We start from the raw sequence: 21,087 nt of genomic DNA, 5'->3' as shown, positions 1-21,087 counted from the left end.
CTGCTAGCCTGCACCTACAGATCAGTTATAGCCTGCACCTACGGCTCAGTGATAGCCTGCACCTACAGATCAGTGATAGCCTGCACCTACAGATCAGTGATAGCTTGCACCTACAGATCAGTGATAGCCTGCACCTACAGATCAGTGATGGCCTGCACCTACGGATCAGTGAAAGCCTGCACCTACAGATCAGTGATAGCCTGCACCTACAGATCAGTGATAGCCTGAACCTACGGATCAGTGAAAGCCTGCACCTACAGATCAGTGATAGCCTGCACCTACAGATCAGTGATAGCCTGCACCTACGGATCAGTGAAAGCCTGCACCTACAGATCAGTCATAGCCTGCACCTACAGATCAGTGAAAGCCTGCACCTACAGATCAGTAAAAGCCTGCACCTACAGATCAGTCATAGCCTGCACCTACAGATCAGTGAAAGCCTGCACCTACAGATCAGTGATAGCCTGCACCTACGGATCAGTGAAAGCCTGTACCTACGGATCAGTGATAGCCTGCACCTACAGATCAGTGATAGCCTGCACCTACAGATCAGTGATAGCCTGCACCTACGGATCAGTGATAGCCTGCACCTACAGATCAGTTATACCCTGCACCTAAAGATCAGTGATAGCCTGCACCTAAAGATCAGTGATAGCCTGCACCTAAAGATCAGTGATAGCCTGCACCTACGGATCAGTGATAGCCTGCACCTACGGATCAGTGATAGCCTGCACCTACGGATCAGTGATAGCCTGCACCTACAGATCAGTGATAGCCTGCTAGCCTGCACCTACGGATCAGTGATAGCCTGCTAGCCTGCACCTACAGATCAGTGATAGCCTGCTAGCCTGCACCTACGGATAAGTGATAGCCAGCACCTACAGATCAGTGATAGCCTGCTAGCCTGCACCTACAGATCAGTTATAGCCTGCACCTACGGATCAGTGATAGCCTGCACCTACAGATCAGTGATAGCCTGCACCTACAGATCAGTGATAGCCTGCACCTACAGATCAGTGATAGCCTGCACCTACAGATCAGTGATAGCCTGCACTTACAGATCAGTGATAGCCTGCACCTACAGATCAGTGATGGCCTGAACCTACGGATCAGTGAGAGCCTGCACCTACAGATCAGTGATAGCCTGCACCTACAGATCAGTGATAGCCTGCACCTACAGATCAGTGATAGCCTGAACCTACGGATCAGTGAGAGCCTGCACCTACAGATCAGTGATAGCCTGCACCTACAGATCAGTGATAGCCTGCACCTACGGATCAGTGAAAGCCTGCACCTACGGATCAGTGATAGCCTGCACCTAAAGATCAGTGATAGCCTGCACCTACAGATCAGTGATAGCCTGCACCTACAGATCAGTGATAGCCTGCTATCCTGCACCTACAGATCAGTGATAGCCTGCACCTACAGATCAGTGATAGCCTGCTAGCCTGCACCTACAGATCAGTGATAGCCTGCACCTACAGATCAGTGATAGCCTGCACCTACAGATCAGTGATAGCCTGCTAGCCTGCACCTACGGATCAGTGATAGCCTGCACCTACGGATCAGTGATAGCCTGCACCTACAGATCAGTGATAGCCTGCACCTACATATCAGTGATAGCCTGCTAGCCTGCACCTACGGATCAGTGATAGCCTGCTAGCCTGCACCTACAGATCAGTGATAGCCTGCTAGCCTGCACCTACGGATAAGTGATAGCCTGCACCTACAGATCAGTGATAGCCTGCTAGCCTGCACCTACAGATCAGTTATAGCCTGCACCTACGGATCAGTGATAGCCTGCACCTACAGATCAGTGATAGCCTGCACCTACAGATCAGTGATAGCCTGCACCTACAGATCAGTGATAGCCTGCACCTACAGATCAGTGATAGCCTGCACTTACAGATCAGTGATAACCTGAAACTACGGATCAGTGATATTCTGCACTTACAGATCAGTTATAGCCTGCACCTACAGATCAGTTATAGCCTGCACCTACAGATCAGTTAAAGCCTGCACCTACAGATCAGTGATAGCCTGCACCTACAGATCAGTGATGGCCTGCACCTACTGATCAGTGAAAGCCTGCACCTACAGATCAGTGATAGCCTGCACCTACAGATCAGTGATAGCCTGAACCTACGGATCAGTGAGAGCCTGCACCTACAGATCAGTGATAGCCTGCACCTACAGATCAGTGATAGCCTGCACCTACGGATCAGTGAAAGCCTGCACCTACGGATCAGTGATAGCCTGCACCTAAAGATCAGTGATAGCCTGCACCTACAGATCAGTGATAGCCTGCACCTACAGATCAGTGATAGCCTGCTAGCCTGCACCTACAGATCAGTGATAGCCTGCACCTACAGATCAGTGATAGCCTGCTAGCCTGCACCTACAGATCAGTGATAGCCTGCACCTACAGATCAGTGATAGCCTGCACCTACAGATCAGTGATAGCCTGCTAGCCTGCACCTACAGATCAGTGATAGCCTGCACCTACAGATCAGTGATAGCCTGCTAGCCTGCACCTACAGATCAGTGATAGCCTGCACCTACAGATCAGTGATAGCCTGCACCTACAGATCAGTGATAGCCTGCACCTACAGATCAGTGATAGCCTGCTAGCCTGCACCTACAGATCAGTGATAGCCTGCACCTACGGATCAGTGATAGCCTGCACCTACAGATCAGTGATAGCCTTCACCTACGGATCAGTGATAGCCTGCACCTACAGATCAGTGATAGCCTGCACCTACAGATCAGTGATAGCCTGCACCTACAGATCAGTGATAACCTGCAACTACGGATCAGTTATAGCCTGCACCTACAGATCAGTGATAGCCTGCACCTAAAGATCAGTTAGAGCCTGCACCTACAGATCAGTGATAGCCTGCACCTACAGATCAGTGATAGCCTGAACCTACGGATCAGTGAAAGCCTGCACCTACAGATCAGTGATAGCCTGCACCTACAGATCAGTGATGGCCTGCACCTACAGATCAGTTATAGCCTGCACCTACAGATCAGTGATAGCCTGCACCTAAGGATCAGTGAAAGCCTGCACCTACCGATCATTTATAGCCTGCACCTACAGATTAGTGATAGCCTGCACCTACGGATCAGTGAAAGCCTGCACCTACAGATCAGTGAAATCCTGCACCTACAGATCAGTGATAGCCTGAACCTACGGATCAGTGAAAGCCTGCACCTACAGATCAGTTATAGCCTGCACCTACAGATCAGTGATAGCCTGCACCTACAGATCAGTGAAAGCCTGCACCTACAGATCAGTGATAGCCTGCACCTACAGATCAGTAATAGCGTGCACCTACTGATCAGTGAAAGCCTGCACCTACGGATCAGTAATAGCGTGCACCTACGGATCAGTGAAAGCCTCACCTACGGATCAGTTATAACCTGCACCTACAGATCAGTGATAGCCTGCACCTACAGATCAGCGATAGCCTGCACCTACAGATCAGTGAAATCCTGCACCTACAGATCAGTCATAGCCTGCACCTAAAGATCAGTGAAAGCCTGCACCTACAGATCAGTCTTAGCCTGCACCTACAGATCAGTGAAAGCCTGCACCTACAGATCAGTGATAGCCTGCACCTACGGATCAGTGAAAGCCTGCACCTACGGATCAGTGATAGCCTGCACCTACAGATCAGTGAAAGCCTGCACCTACAGATCAGTGAAAGCCTGCACCTACAGATCAGTGATAGCCTGCACCTACGGATCAGTGATAGCCTGCACCTACAGATCAGTGATAGCCTGCACCTAAAGATCAGTGATAGCCTGCACCTACGGATCAGTTATAACCTGCATCTAAAGATCAGTGATAGCCTGCACCTAAAGATCAGTGATAGCCTGCACCTAAAGATCAGTGATAGCCTGCACCTACAGATCAGTGATAGCCTGCACCTACGGATCAGTGATAGCCTGCACCTACAGATTAGTTATAGCCTGCACCTACAGATCAGTGATAGCCTGCACCTACGGATCAGTGATAGCATGCACCTACAGATCATTGAAAGCATGCACCTACGGATCAGTGAAAGCCTGCACCTAAAGATCAGTGATAGCCTGCACCTACGGATCAGTGATAGCCTGCACCTACAGATCAGTGATAGCCTGCACCTACAGATCAGTGATAGCCTGCACCTACAGATCAGTGATAGCCTGCACTTACAGATCAGTGATAACCTGAAACTACGGATCAGTGATATTCTGCACTTACAGATCAGTTATAGCCTGCACCTACAGATCAGTGATAGCCTGCACCTACAGATCAGTGATGGCCTGCACCTACTGATCAGTGAAAGCCTGCACCTACAGATCAGTGATAGCCTGCACCTACAGATCAGTGATAGCCTGAACCTACGGATCAGTGAGAGCCTGCACCTACAGATCAGTGATAGCCTGCACCTACAGATCAGTGATAGCCTGCACCTACGGATCAGTGAAAGCCTGCACCTACGGATCAGTGATAGCCTGCACCTAAAGATCAGTGATAGCCTGCACCTACAGATCAGTGATAGCCTGCACCTACAGATCAGTGATAGCCTGCTAGCCTGCACCTACAGATCAGTGATAGCCTGCACCTACAGATCAGTGATAGCCTGCTAGCCTGCACCTACAGATCAGTGATAGCCTGCACCTACAGATCAGTGATAGCCTGCACCTACAGATCAGTGATAGCCTGCTAGCCTGCACCTACAGATCAGTGATAGCCTGCACCTACAGATCAGTGATAGCCTGCTAGCCTGCACCTACAGATCAGTGATAGCCTGCACCTACAGATCAGTGATAGCCTGCACCTACAGATCAGTGATAGCCTGCACCTACAGATCAGTGATAGCCTGCACCTACAGATCAGTGATAGCCTGCACCTACGGATCAGTGATAGCCTGCACCTACTGATCAGTGATAGCCTGCACCTAAAGATCAGTGAAAGCCTGGACCTACGGATCAGTGATAGCCTGCACCTACAGATCAGTGATAGCCTGCACCTACGGATCAGTGAAAGCCTGCACCTACAGATCAGTGATGGCCTGCACCTACAGATCAGTGATAGCCTGCACCTACGGATCAGTGAAAGCCTGCACCTACCGATCATTTATAGCCTGCACCTACAGATTAGTGATAGCCTGCACCTACGGATCAGTGAAAGCCTGCACCTACGGATCAGTGAAAGCCTGCACCTACAGATAAGTGAAATCCTGCACCTACAGATCAGTGATAGCCTGAACCTACGGATCAGTTGTAGCCTGCACCTATAGATCAGTGAAAGCCTGCACCTACAGATCAGTTGTAGCCTGCACCTAAAGATCAGTGATAGCCTGCACCTACAGATCAGTGATAGCCTGCACCTACAGAACAGTGAAAGCCTAAACCTTCAAATCAGTGATAGCCTGCACCTACAGATCAGTGAAAGCCTGCACCTACAGATCAGAGAAAGCCTGCACCTACCGATCAGTGATAGCCTGCACCTACGGATCAGTGATAGCCTGCACCTACAGATCAGTGAAAGCCTGCACCTTCAAATCAGTGATAGCCTGCACCTACAGATCAGTGAAAGCCTGCACCTACAGATCAGTGAAAACCTGCACCTACAGATCAGAGAAAGCCTGCACCTACCGATCAGTGATAGCCTGCACCTACGGATCAGTGAAAGCCTGCACCTACGGATCAGTGATAGCCTGCACCTACGGATCAGTGATAGCCTGCACCTACAGATCAGTGATAGCCTGCACCTACATATCAGTGATAGCCTGCTAGCCTGCACCTACGGATCAGTGAAAGCCTGCTAGCCTGCACCTACAGATCAGTGATAGCCTGCACCTACGGATCAGTGATAGCCTGCTAGCCTGCACCTACAGATCAGTGATAGCCTGCACCTACAGATCAGTGATAGCCTGCTAGCCTGCACCTACAGATCAGTGATAGCCTGCACCTAGGGATCAGTGATAGCCTGCACCTACAGATCAGTGATAGCCTTCACCTACGGATCAGTGATAGCCTGCACCTACAGATCAGTGATAGCCTGCACCTACAGATCAGTGATAGCCTGCACCTACAGATCAGTGATAACCTTCAACTACGGATCAGTTATAGCCTGCACCTACAGATCAGTGATAGCCTGCACCTAAAGATCAGTTAGAGCCTGCACCTACAGATCAGTGATAGCCTGCACCTACAGATCAGTGATAGCCTGAACCTACGGATCAGTGAAAGCCTGCACCTACAGATCAGTTATAGCCTGCACCTACAGATCAATGATAGCCTGCACCTACAGATCAGTGATAGCCTGCACCTACAGATCAGTGATAGCCTGCACCTACAGATCAGTGATGGCCTGCACCTACAGATCAGTGATAGCCTGCACCTACAGATCAGTGATAGCCTGAACCTACGGATCAGTGAAAGCCTGCACCTACAGATCAGTTATAGCCTGCACCTACAGATCAGTGATAGCCTGAACCTACGGATCAGTGAAATCCTGCACCTACAGATCAGTGATAGCCTGCACCTACAGATCAGTTAAAGCCTTTACCTACAGATCAGTGATAGCCTGCACCTACAGATCAGTGATGGCCTGCACCTACTGATCAGTAAAAGCCTGCACCTACAGATCAGTGATAGCCTGCACCTACAGATCAGTTATAGCCTGCACCTACGGATCAGTGAAAGCCTGCACCTACGGATCAGTAATAGCGTGCACCTACGGATCAGTGAAAGCCTGCACCTACGGATCAGTAATAGCGTGCACCTACAGATCAGTGAAAGCCTGCACCTACGGATCAGTAATAGCGTGCACCTACGGATCAGTGAAAGCCTGCACCTACGGATCAGTTATAACCTGCACCTACAGATCAGTGATAGCCTGCACCTAGAGATCAGCGATAGCCTGCACCTACGGATCAGTGATAGCCTGCACCTACGGATCAGTGATAGCCTGCACCTACAGATCAGTGAAAGCCTGCACCTACAGATCAGTGAAATCCTGCACCTACAGATCAGTCATAGCCTGCACCTAAAGATCAGTGAAAGCCTGCACCTACAGATCAGTCTTAGCCTGCACCTACAGATCAGTGAAAGCCTGCACCTACAGATCAGTGAAAGCCTGCAACTACGGATCAGTTATACCCTGCACCTAAAGATCAGTGATAGCCTGCACCTACGGATCAGTGATAGCCTGCACCTACGGATCAGTGATAGCCTGCACCTACGGATCAGTGATAGCCTGCACCTACGGATCAGTGATAGCCTGCACCTACAGATCAGTGATAGCCTGCAGCTACATATCAGTGATAGCCTGCTAGCCTGCACCTACGGATCAGTGATAGCCTGCTAGCCTGCACCTACAGATCAGTGATAGCCTGCACCTACAGATCAGTGATAGCCTGCTAGCCTGCACCTACAGATCAGTGATAGCCTGCACCTACGGATCAGTGATAGCCTGCACCTACAGATCAGTGATAGCCTTCACCTACGGATCAGTGATAGCCTGCACCTACAGATCAGTGATAGCCTGCACCTACAGATCAGTGATAGCCTGCACCTACAGATCAGTGATAACCTGCAACTACGGATCAGTTATAGCCTGCACCTACAGATCAGTGATAGCTTGCACCTAAAGATCAGTTAGAGCCTGCACCTACAGATCAGTGATAGCCTGCACCTACAGATCAGTGATAGCCTGAACCTACGGATCAGTGAAAGCCTGCACCTACAGATCAGTGATAGCCTGCACCTACAGATCAGTGATGGCCTGCACCTACAGATCAGTTATAGCCTGCACCTACAGATCAGTGATAGCCTGCACCTACGGATCAGTGAAAGCCTGCACCTACCGATCATTTATAGCCTGCACCTACAGATTAGTGATAGCCTGCACCTACGGATCAGTGAAATCCTGCACCTACAGATCAGTGATAGCCTGAACCTACGGATCAGTGAAAGCCTGCACCTACAGATCAGTTATAGCCTGCACCTACAGATCAGTGATAGCCTGCACCTACAGATCAGTGAAAGCCTGCACCTACAGATCAGTGATAGCCTGCACCTACAGATCAGTAATAGCGTGCACCTACTGATCAGTGAAAGCCTGCACCTACGGATCAGTAATAGCGTGCACCTACGGATCAGTGAAAGCCTCACCTACGGATCAGTTATAACCTGCACCTACAGATCAGTGATAGCCTGCACCTACAGATCAGCGATAGCCTGCACCTACAGATCAGTGAAATCCTGCACCTACAGATCAGTCATAGCCTGCACCTAAAGATCAGTGAAAGCCTGCACCTACAGATCAGTCTTAGCCTGCACCTACAGATCAGTGAAAGCCTGCACCTACAGATCAGTGATAGCCTGCACCTACGGATCAGTGAAAGCCTGCACCTACGGATCAGTGATAGCGTGCACCTACTGATCAGTGAAAGCCTGCACCTACGGATCAGTAATAGCGTGCACCTACGGATCAGTGAAAGCCTCACCTACGGATCAGTTATAACCTGCACCTACAGATCAGTGATAGCCTGCACCTACAGATCAGCGATAGCCTGCACCTACAGATCAGTGAAATCCTGCACCTACAGATCAGTCATAGCCTGCACCTAAAGATCAGTGAAAGCCTGCACCTACAGATCAGTCTTAGCCTGCACCTACAGATCAGTGAAAGCCTGCACCTACAGATCAGTGATAGCCTGCACCTACGGATCAGTGAAAGCCTGCACCTACGGATCAGTGATAGCCTGCACCTAAAGATCAGTGATAGCCTGCACCTACGGATCAGTGAAAGCCTGCACCTACAGATCAGTGATAGCCTGCACCTAAAGATCAGTGATAGCCTGCACCTACGGATCAGTGATAGCCTGCACCTACAGATCAGTGATAGCCTGCACCTAAAGATCAGTGATAGCCTGCACCTACGGATCAGTTATAACCTGCATCTAAAGATCAGTGATAGCCTGCACCTAAAGATCAGTGATAGCCTGCACCTAAAGATCAGTGATAGCCTGCACCTACGGATCAGTGATAGCCTGCACCTACGGATCAGTGATAGCCTGCACCTACAGATTAGTTATAGCCTGCACCTACAGATCAGTGATAGCCTGCACCTACGGATCAGTGATAGCATGCACCTACAGATCATTGAAAGCATGCACCTACGGATCAGTGAAAGCCTGCACCTACAGATCGGTTATAGCCTGCACCTAAAGATCAGTGATAGCCTGCACCTAAAGATCAGTGATAGCCTGCACCTACGGATCAGTGATAGCCTGCACCTAAAGATCAGTGATAGCCTGCACCTAAAGATCAGTGATAGCCTGCACCTACGGATCAGTGATAGCCTGCACCTACGGATCAGTGATAGCCTGCACCTACAGATTAGTTATAGTCTGCACCTACAGATCAGTGATAGCCTGCACCTACGGATCAGTGATAGCATGCACCTACAGATCATTGAAAGCATGCACCTACGGATCAGTGAAAGCCTGTACCTACGGATCAGTGATAGCCTGCACCTACAGATCAGTGATAGCCTGCACCTACAGATCAGTGATAACCTGCACCTACATATCAGTGATAGCCTGCTAGCCTGCACCTACAGATCGGTGATAGCCTGCACCTACAGATCAGTGATAGCCTGCTAGCCTGCACCTACGGATCAGTTATAACCTGCACCTACAGATCAGTGATAGCCTGCACCTACAGATCAGTGATAGCCTGCACCTACAGATCAGTTATAGCCTGCACCTACAGATCAGTGATAGCCTGCACCTACAGATCAGTTATAGCCTGCACCTACAGATCAGTGATAGCCTGCACCTACAGATCAGTGATAGCCTGCACCTACGGATCAGTGAAAGCCTGCACCTACAGATCAGTTATAGCCTGCACCTACAGATCAGTGATAGCCTGCACCTACAGATCAGTTATAGCCTGCACCTACAGATCAGTGATAGCCTGCACCTACAGATCAGTGATAGCCTGCTAGCCTGCACCTACAGATCAGTGATAGCCTGCTAGCCTGCACCTACGGATCAGTTATAACCTGCACCTACAGATCAGTGATAGCCTGCACCTACAGATCAGTTATAACCTGCACCTACAGATCAGTGATAGCCTGCACCTACAGATCAGTGATAGCCTGCACCTACAGATCAGTTATAGCCTGCACCTACAGATCAGTGATAGCCTGCACCTACAGATCAGTGATAGCCTGCACCTACGGATCAGTGAAAGCCTGCACCTACAGATCAGTTATAGCCTGCACCTACAGATCAGTGATAGCCTGCACCTACAGATCAGTTATAGCCTGCACCTACAGATCAGTGATAGCCTGCACCTACAGATCAGTGATAGCCTGCACCTACGGATCAGTGAAAGCCTGCACCTACAGATCAGTGATAGCCTGCACCTACAGATCAGTGATAGCCTGCACCTACAGATCAGTTATAGCCTGCACCTACAGATCAGTGAAAGCCTGCACCTACAGATCAGTGATAGCCTGCACCTACAGATCAGTGGTAGCCTGCACCTACGGATCAGTTATAGCCTGCACCTACGGATCAGTGATAGCCTGCACCTACAGATCAGTGATAGCCTGCACCTATAGATCAGTGAAAGCCTGGACCTACAGGTCAGTGAAAGCCTGCACCTAAAGATCAGTGATAGCCTGCACCTACAGATCAGTGATAGCCTGCACCTACAGATCAGTGAAAGCCTGCACCTACGGATCAGTGAAAGCCTGCACCTACAGATCAGTGATAGCCTGCACCTACAGATCAGTGAAAGCCTGCACCTACTGATTTGTGATAGCCTGCACCTACAGATCAGTTGTAGCCTGCACCTAAAGATCAGTGATAGCCTGCACCTACGGATCAGTGAAAGCCTGCACCTACAGATCAGAGAAAGCCTGCACATACAGATCAGTTATAGCCTGCACCTACAGATCAGTGAAAGCCTGCACCTACAGATCAGTGATAGCCTGCACCTACGGATCAGTGAAAGCCTGCACCTACAGATCAGTGAAAGCCTGCACCTACAGATCAGTTATAGCCTGCACCCACAGATCAGTGATAGCCTGCACCTACGGATCAGTGATAGCCTGCACCTACAGATCAGTGATAGCCTGCACCTACAGATCAGTGATGGCCTGCACCTACAGATCAGTGATAGCCTGCACCTACAGATCAGTGATAGCCTGCACCTACAGATCAGTGATGGCCTGCACCTACAGATCAGTGATAGCCTGCACCTACAGATCAGTGATAGCCTGAACCTACGGATCAGTGAAAGCCTGCACCTACAGATCAGTTATAGCCTGCACCTACAGATCAGTGATAGCCTGAACCTACGGATCAGTGAAATCCTGCACCTACAGATCAGTGATAGCCTGCACCTACAGATCAGTTAAAGCCTTTACCTAGAGATCAGTGATAGCCTGCACCTACAGATCAGTGATAGCCTGCACCTACTGATCAGTAAAAGCCTGCACCTACAGATCAGTGATAGCCTGCACCTACAGATCAGTGAAAGCCTGCACCTACGGATCAGTAATAGCGTGCACCTACGGATCAGTGAAAGCCTGCACCTACGGATCAGTTATAACCTGCACCTACAGATCAGTGATAGCCTGCACCTAGAGATCAGCGATAGCCTGCACCTACGGATCAGTGATAGCCTGCACCTACGGATCAGTGATAGCCTGCACCTACAGATCAGTGAAAGCCTGCACCTACAGATCAGTGAAATCCTGCACCTACAGATCAGTCATAGCCTGCACCTAAAGATCAGTGAAAGCCTGCACCTACAGATCAGTCTTAGCCTGCACCTACAGATCAGTGAAAGCCTGCACCTACAGATCAGTGAAAGCCTGCAACTACGGATCAGTTATACCCTGCACCTAAAGATCAGTGATAGCCTGCACCTACGGATCAGTGATAGCCTGCACCTACGGATCAGTGATAGCCTGCACCTACGGATCAGTGATAGCCTGCACCTACGGATCAGTGATAGCCTGCACCTACAGATCAGTGATAGCCTGCAGCTACATATCAGTGATAGCCTGCTAGCCTGCACCTACGGATCAGTGATAGCCTGCTAGCCTGCACCTACAGATCAGTGATAGCCTGCACCTACAGATCAGTGATAGCCTGCTAGCCTGCACCTACAGATCAGTGATAGCCTGCACCTACGGATCAGTGATAGCCTGCACCTACAGATCAGTGATAGCCTTCACCTACGGATCAGTGATAGCCTGCACCTACAGATCAGTGATAGCCTGCACCTACAGATCAGTGATAGCCTGCACCTACAGATCAGTGATAACCTGCAACTACGGATCAGTTATAGCCTGCACCTACAGATCAGTGATAGCCTGCACCTAAAGATCAGTTAGAGCCTGCACCTACAGATCAGTGATAGCCTGCACCTACAGATCAGTGATAGCCTGAACCTACGGATCAGTGAAAGCCTGCACCTACAGATCAGTGATAGCCTGCACCTACAGATCAGTGATGGCCTGCACCTACAGATCAGTTATAGCCTGCACCTACAGATCAGTGATAGCCTGCACCTACGGATCAGTGAAAGCCTGCACCTACCGATCATTTATAGCCTGCACCTACAGATTAGTGATAGCCTGCACCTACGGATCAGTGAAATCCTGCACCTACAGATCAGTGATAGCCTGAACCTACGGATCAGTGAAAGCCTGCACCTACAGATCAGTTATAGCCTGCACCTACAGATCAGTGATAGCCTGCACCTACAGATCAGTGAAAGCCTGCACCTACAGATCAGTGATAGCCTGCACCTACAGATCAGTAATAGCGTGCACCTACTGATCAGTGAAAGCCTGCACCTACGGATCAGTAATAGCGTGCACCTACGGATCAGTGAAAGCCTCACCTACGGATCAGTTATAACCTGCACCTACAGATCAGTGATAGCCTGCACCTACAGATCAGCGATAGCCTGCACCTACAGATCAGTGAAATCCTGCACCTACAGATCAGTCATAGCCTGCACCTAAAGATCAGTGAAAGCCTGCACCTACAGATCAGTCTTAGCCTGCACCTACAGATCAGTGAAAGCCTGCACCTACAGATCAGTGATAGCCTGCACCTACGGATCAGTGAAAGCCTGCACCTACGGATCAGTGATAGCCTGCACCTACAGATCAGTGAAAGCCTGCACCTACAGATCAGTGATAGCCTGCACCTAAAGATCAGTGATAGCCTGCACCTACGGATCAGTGATAGCCTGCACCTACAGATCAGTGATAGCCTGCACCTAAAGATCAGTGATAGCCTGCACCTACGGATCAGTTATAACCTGCATCTAAAGATCAGTGATAGCCTGCACCTAAAGATCAGTGATAGCCTGCACCTAAAGATCAGTGATAGCCTGCACCTACGGATCAGTGATAGCCTGCACCTACGGATCAGTGATAGCCTGCACCTACAGATTAGTTATAGCCTGCACCTACAGATCAGTGATAGCCTGCACCTACGGATCAGTGATAGCATGCACCTACAGATCATTGAAAGCATGCACCTACGGATCAGTGAAAGCCTGCACCTACAGATCGGTTATAGCCTGCACCTAAAGATCAGTGATAGCCTGCACCTAAAGATCAGTGATAGCCTGCACCTACGGATCAGTGATAGCCTGCACCTAAAGATCAGTGATAGCCTGCACCTAAAGATCAGTGATAGCCTGCACCTACGGATCAGTGATAGCCTGCACCTACGGATCAGTGATAGCCTGCACCTACAGATTAGTTATAGCCTGCACCTACAGATCAGTGATAGCCTGCACCTACGGATCAGTGATAGCATGCACCTACAGATCATTGAAAGCATGCACCTACGGATCAGTGAAAGCCTGTACCTACGGATCAGTGATAGCCTGCACCTACAGATCAGTGATAGCCTGCACCTACAGATCAGTGATAACCTGCACCTACATATCAGTGATAGCCTGCTAGCCTGCACCTACAGATCGGTGATAGCCTGCACCTACAGATCAGTGATAGCCTGCTAGCCTGCACCTACGGATCAGTTATAACCTGCACCTACAGATCAGTGATAGCCTGCACCTACAGATCAGTGATAGCCTGCACCTACAGATCAGTTATAGCCTGCACCTACAGATCAGTGATAGCCTGCACCTACAGATCAGTTATAGCCTGCACCTACAGATCAGTGATAGCCTGCACCTACAGATCAGTGATAGCCTGCACCTACGGATCAGTGAAAGCCTGCACCTACAGATCAGTTATAGCCTGCACCTACAGATCAGTGATAGCCTGCACCTACAGATCAGTTATAGCCTGCACCTACAGATCAGTGATAGCCTGCACCTACAGATCAGTGATAGCCTGCTAGCCTGCACCTACAGATCAGTGATAGCCTGCTAGCCTGCACCTACGGATCAGTTATAACCTGCACCTACAGATCAGTGATAGCCTGCACCTACAGATCAGTTATAACCTGCACCTACAGATCAGTGATAGCCTGCACCTACAGATCAGTGATAGCCTGCACCTACAGATCAGTTATAGCCTGCACCTACAGATCAGTGATAGCCTGCACCTACAGATCAGTGATAGCCTGCACCTACGGATCAGTGAAAGCCTGCACCTACAGATCAGTTATAGCCTGCACCTACAGATCAGTGATAGCCTGCACCTACAGATCAGTTATAGCCTGCACCTACAGATCAGTGATAGCCTACACCTACAGATCAGTGATAGCCTGCACCTACGGATCAGTGAAAGCCTGCACCTACAGATCAGTGATAGCCTGCACCTACAGATCAGTGATAGCCTGCACCTACAGATCAGTTATAGCCTGCACCTACAGATCAGTGAAAGCCTGCACCTACAGATCAGTGATAGCCTGCACCTACAGATCAGTGGTAGCCTGCACCTACGGATCAGTTATAGCCTGCACCTACGGATCAGTGATAGCCTGCACCTACAGATCAGTGATAGCCTGCACCTATAGATCAGTGAAAGCCTGGACCTACAGGTCAGTGAAAGCCTGCACCTAAAGATCAGTGATAGCCTGCACCTACAGATCAGTGATAGCCTGCACCTACAGATCAGTGAAAGCCTGCACCTACGGATCAGTGAAAGCCTGCACCTACAGATCAGTGATAGCCTGCACCTACAGATCAGTGAAAGCCTGCACCTACTGATTTGTGATAGCCTGCACCTACGGATCAGTGAAAGCCTGCACCTACAGATCAGTTGTAGCCTGCACCTAAAGATCAGTGATAGCCTGCACCTACGGATCAGTGAAAGCCTGCACCTACAGATCAGAGAAAGCCTGCACATACAGATCAGTTATAGCCTGCACCTACAGATCAGTGAAAGCCTGCACCTACAGATCAGTGATAGCCTGCACCTACGGATCAGTGAAAGCCTGCACCTACAGATCAGTGAAAGCCTGCACCTACAGATCAGTTATAGCCTGCACCCACAGATCAGTGATAGCCTGCACCTACGGATCAGTGATAGCCTGCACCTACAGATCAGTGATAGCCTGCACCTACAGATCAGTGAAAGCCTGCACCTACAAATCAGTGAAAGCCTGCACCTACGGATCAGTGAAAGCCTGCACCTACAGATCAGTGATAGCCTGCACCTACAGATCAGTTATAGCCTGCACCTACAGATCAGTGAAAGCCTGCACCTACAAATCAGTGAAAGCCTGCACCTACGGATCAGTGAAAGCCTGCACCTACAGATCAGTGATAGCCTGCACCGACAGATCAGTGAAAGCCTGCACCTACGGATCAGTGAAAGCCTGCACCTACTAACTCACAAAGGTTTTTTTTCCTAAATGAAGAAGAAACTCTCTCTTTCTAAATATTCTGATGCATTATTCTCCAGAATGTGAATGCTGCAGTTTTTATTATTTATTCAATTCATTGTCCATCACAAGTGCCCCATTTCCTCTATCCAGTGCAATATCGTCTTATTCCGTACCCCATCCCCCTTCTCTGCATCCTCTTTCATTTCTGATAATGACAATACAGCCTTCTAATTCTAATTCAGAAAAGGTCGGTAGTTAGAAGTTAGTTAGTTATTGTTGTGCATATAAATGTGGCCATTGGCCCTGGAGGCAGAGTAATTGGATAGAAATAACAACAGGTTTTCAGACTATAAGAAGCATAAACGTGTTTCTTAATGAAATGTAAGGAGGTCTGTTTTTGTGTATCCTACAGTAGGAACTGTGGAAGAACAGAATATCAGTACCTGAAACAGGGAGCGGTAAGCTTCATCCTTTCTCTCATCCTTCAGATTTCCTACATTTATTGCTGTTACAACCCATTTTTTCTCTGCTGCAGTGTCCAGTATTACCTGAAGAGTAGAAAGACCTACAAGCACACACAGGACACACATTAGTTTGTTATACTTTTAGGACAGAATAACTGGCATTTCCAGTGTATAAATGCTTGAGTTAAAGGTCTACAGTTTGAACAGTCTTGCATATTCAGATCACACGTATAAGAAATACCTTTGTTATAAAATGTGAAATATGATTAGCTTGGAATCCAAATACCAAAGTTAGGCATTGAGAACATCAATAATGTGAATCCCATTACCTCTGTCACTGTCATATAGATAAGCAAACTTTTCCCACTTGTAGTACTCTACTAATGAAACCAGAGGCCCCTTGATATCCGGCCTCATTTGGAGAACAAACTGATTCATTCCTTCTGCTGGGAAAGACGGCGTGATGAAGGAGACATGAAGTGTCTCACAAAAGGATGTAATTGTGTTGACCGACTTCTTGTCGTAGAAGCCAAAAATGGCGTAGACGCCCCGAGAGAACTGGGAACAAACTGGAATAAAGCAAAGAGAGAGATTCAGTGAAAGTTAGAAACTGGCGAGCAGACAGGATACAAGTCAATCAATAACATTAAAGTTTTTTATACAGATGACCAATAGCTTATTCAGGGAGAGTTATGGTAAAAAGATTTCCCACTCTCTTACAATTATCAGCTTTTCTACATCAGGACGAAAATCAGCTGGTCCATTCCAGGTCTTAAAATAAAGGAAATCCAGCTTCAGATAGACAACAGCACATGACAAGTTTCACTGTATGATTATTTGATGCATTTATTGAATAAAAACTAAGAAAAAATGCAGAAGCAGTGTGAATTTAAGGGTAAGCAGCAGCCAAGTGCTGCAAATCAAGTGCTCTGATTAAGTGATCATCAGTCAGCGTGAGCGACTATGAAAGCAGAAGTTTTGTCACTTTGCAGGTCTGGAAGGTTCAGGTGTTACACAATGTAACAGAGCACTATTAATACATTGCCTTACAAATCATGTCAAATGAATCTATACTCTGAATCAATGAGTGAATTTAGTACAATATCACAGAGTGCATTTTAATTATTTAATTATTATACATAACATGTGACACGCAGGCCAGGCACACATCCAACAGTCTTGTTCCTGGACTTAGAACTTTCTTTCTTTCCTTCCTTCCTTCCTTCCTTCCTTCCTTCCTTCCTTCCTTCCTTCCTTCCTTCCTTCCTTCCTTCCTTCCTTCCTTCCTTCCATCCATCCATCATCTTCCGCTTCTCCGGGGATCGGGTCGCGGGGGCAGCAGCTTGAGCAGAGAAACCCAGACGTCCCTGTCCCCGGCCACTTCCTCCAGCTCTTCTGGGGGGACCCCGAGGCGTTCCCAGGCCAGCCGAGAAACATAGTCTCTCCAACGTGTCCTGGGTCTTCCCCGGGGCCTCCTCCCAGTGGGACGGGCCCAGAACACTTCACCAGGGAGGCGTCCAGGAGGCATCCTAACCAGATGCCCGAGCCACCTCATCTGACTCCTCTGGATGCGGAGGAGCAGCGGTTCTACTCTGAGCCCCTCCCGGATGACCGAGCTTCTCACCCTATCTCTAATGGCGCTTTTCCACTAGCTCGATACGGCTCGCCACGGCTCGGTTTGGTTGTGTTTCCATTACAAACGAGTATACTTCGTGCCTCCTCGACGTGGGCGGGGTCGTCGTAACACGGCTGCGCGTGTTGCTGCTCACCCTGTGGCTTTTTGTCGCACAGAAGGCAAGAGAAGAGAGCTAGAGCAGACTCCTGGCCGCCAGACAAAACAGTATTGAAAAGTACCGGAGAGTTTTGTTACGAGCTTCAAAAAGACGACGTTTGGAGGTAAGCTAACGGTTGCCAACGCTAGCTTTTATTATACGCGTTATGACACTTCCAGTGACGACACTCATCGGCCAATCAGTGGAAGGCAGTCGGCTGACGTCATGTTTTAGTAACGCTTCGGCCCGCTTGGAACCACGGCTGAGGTGATACGGAAAATCGTCCCGGTTGCAGGTACGGCGTATTAGTGGAAACACGCAATAGCGCGCCGAGCCAAGCCAAAGCGAGCTAGTGGAAAAGCGCCATAAGGGAGAGCCCAGACACCCTGCGGAGGAAACTCATTTCGGCCGCTTGTATTCTCGATCTCATTCTTTCGGTCACTACCCACAGCTCGTGACCATAGGTGAGGGTAGGAACATAGATCGAGAGCTTGGCCTTCTGGGTCAGCTCCTTCTTCACCACGACGGGCCGGTGCAGAGCCCGCATCACTGCAGACGCCGCACCGATCCGCCTGTCAATCTCCTGCTCCATTCGTCCCTCACTCGTGAACAAGACCCCGAGATACTTGAACTCCTCCACTTGGGGAAGGATCTCATTCTCGACCCGGAGAGGGCATTCCACCCTTTTCCGGCCGAGGACCATGGTCTCGGATTTGGAGGTGCTGATTCTCATCCCAGCCGCTTCACACTCGTCTACGAACCGCTCCAGTGAGAGCTGAAGGTCAATGCGGACCAAACTCTGACACCGGTCATACAGAGACCGAACAGCCCATATCAAGGAGTCCGGCACTCCATACTCCCGAAGCACCCCCCACAAGATTCCCAGAGGGACACGGTTGAACGCCTTCTCCAAGTCCACAAAACACATGTAGACCGGTTGGGCGAACTCCCATGCACCCTCCAGGATCCTGCCGAGGGTATAGAGCTGGTCCACTGTTCCACGGCCAGGACAAAAACCACACTGCACCTCCTGAATCCGAGAATCAACTATCCGGCGGATCCTCCTCTCCAGTACCCCCGAATAGACCTTACCAGGGAGGCTGAGGAGTGTGATCCCCCTATAGTTGGAACACACCCTCCGGTCCCCTTTTTTAAAGAGGGGGACCACCACCCCGATCTGCCAAACCAGAGGCACTGCCCCCGATGTCCACACGATGCTGCAGAGGCGTGTCAACCAAGACAGCCCTACAACATCCAGAGCCTTGAGGAACTCAGGACGGACCTCATCCACCCCCGGGGCCTTGCCACCGAGGAGTTTTTTGACCACCTCGGCAACCTCAGCCCCAGAAATGGGAGGCCCCACGTCCGAGCTCCCCAACTCTGCTTCCTCATCGGAAGGCGTGTCGGTAGGATTGAGGAGGCCCTCGAAGTATTCCCCCCACCGACTCACGACGTCCCTAGATGAGGTCAGCAGAGCCCCGCCCTCACCATACACGGTATTGACGGTGCACCGCTTCTCCCCCCTGAGCCGCCGGATAGGGGACCAGAAACTCTTCGAGGCCTTCCGGAAATCATTCTCCATGGCCTCCCCGAACTCCTCCCAAGCCCAAGTTTTTGCCTCAGCAACCGCCGAGGCTGCGTTCCGCTTGGCCTGTCGGTACCCATCAGCTACTTTCCTACTGGCCAAAAAGGCCCGATAGGACTCCTTCTTCAGTTTGACGGCTTCCCTCACCACTGGGCGAAGGAACGCGTTGTCCAATATTGTTTATCATCATAGGGGTTTTATGAGCTGTTCTTTGTCTGGTCCCTCATCTAATATCTGTTTGACTTGAGTGACCCTACCAGGGGCTTAAAGCCCCGGGCAACATAGCTCCCAGACTCATTGGGGCACGCAAACCCCCCCACCACGGTAAGGTGACAGCTCATGGGGGTTCATGCTTGGTAAACACAGTGAAATGCCCATTTCCATCAACTAACAGTGGTGAGCACATTGTGACTTTACATGAACTTGTTCTTTACTTGTTCCAGTTGATATATTTAATATCCTTAATAGATGGCAGCAACACGTCTCAAAAAAGTTGTGAGAGAGGAAACTTGAGCTTGAAAAGTAAAATCAATTAAAGTGTCAATAAAAAGAATCAGCCGGAGGAACATTTCTGAACTAATGAGGTCAGTCACGGGATTGGGTAGAAAAGAGCCCTTCAGAGTGAAGTAAATATGAGGTTCAGTAACCTGTAAAGAACTGGATTTACAAACTGTGGTGCAATTTCAGAAAAATATTCCTCAATGTAAAATTGTGAAGACTTTGAATATTGCATCATCAGTAATTAGGTACATTAGTGTCTATGGAACTGGTAGGACGGCGGCCGTGGCTCAGTGGTTAGAGTTGGTCGTCAATAACCGGAAGGTTGTCAGGTTCGATTCTGCTAATGTTTTAAGTCTCACCCCTCAAAAAGATTGGTGAAACTGACAGCTGGAGGGGTGTCAGTCCACCTCCTTGTCACAGCTGAGGTGCCCTTGAGCAAGGCACCATGCTCCCCGTGCGCTGTGAACAGCTGCCCACCGCCCCAGGTTGGCATCTGTCTCTATGAGTGTGTGACCCTGTGCATGTGCATGTGTGTGTCAACAGGTGACAACCTGGATGGGTTAAAAGCGGAGGACACATTTTGTGTGTTTGCATGACCAATAAATCTGATCTTGAAACGTGCACATCTGGAAAGGCTCCATCAAAGCTGAAAATTGTACACGGGTTTTAGAGCAACATCTGCTCCCATCCAGATGACGTCTTCTTCAGGGAAGGCCCAGGGAAGGACAAAGTTAAACCACATCCTGCAACTATTCCAACAGCACGGCTTCACAGTAGAAGAGTCCGGCTGCTGGACTGAGCTGCCTGCAGTCCAGACTGAGCAGCTAGAACCCCATATCAGACAAGAAAGCTCCAGCAGCTGCTCTCCTCAGTTCCAGATGTTTCCAGATGTTGTTCAAAGAAGAGGGGATGCTACACTG

The 21,087-nt window shown here is 49.5% G+C and overlaps 1 protein-coding gene across 5 annotated transcripts in view; it reads right to left on the bottom strand.

Moving 5' to 3' along the window:
• LOC142379109 (glutamate receptor 2-like) overlaps positions 1-21,087 on the bottom strand; it is a 135,439-nt gene that overhangs the window by 100,420 nt on the left and 13,932 nt on the right. For all 5 annotated transcript variants that reach the window (XR_012769650.1, XM_075464236.1, XM_075464234.1 and 2 more), the window contains exons 3-4: positions 16,639-16,878; positions 16,289-16,410 (exon numbers count right to left, since the gene is read on the bottom strand). Coding sequence is in view for 4 of the 5 variants with exons in the window: in XM_075464236.1 (XP_075320351.1) it covers positions 16,289-16,410; positions 16,639-16,878 (362 nt within the window). In the remaining variant the exon portion in view is untranslated. The remainder of the gene's footprint in view (positions 1-16,288; positions 16,411-16,638; positions 16,879-21,087) is intronic.

The sequence above is a fragment of the Odontesthes bonariensis genome, chromosome 4 (assembly GCF_027942865.1).
Source record: "Odontesthes bonariensis isolate fOdoBon6 chromosome 4, fOdoBon6.hap1, whole genome shotgun sequence".
In the NCBI taxonomy this organism is placed as follows: Eukaryota; Metazoa; Chordata; class Actinopteri; order Atheriniformes; family Atherinopsidae; genus Odontesthes; species Odontesthes bonariensis.
This window is presented reverse-complemented; position numbering and strand designations above follow the sequence as displayed.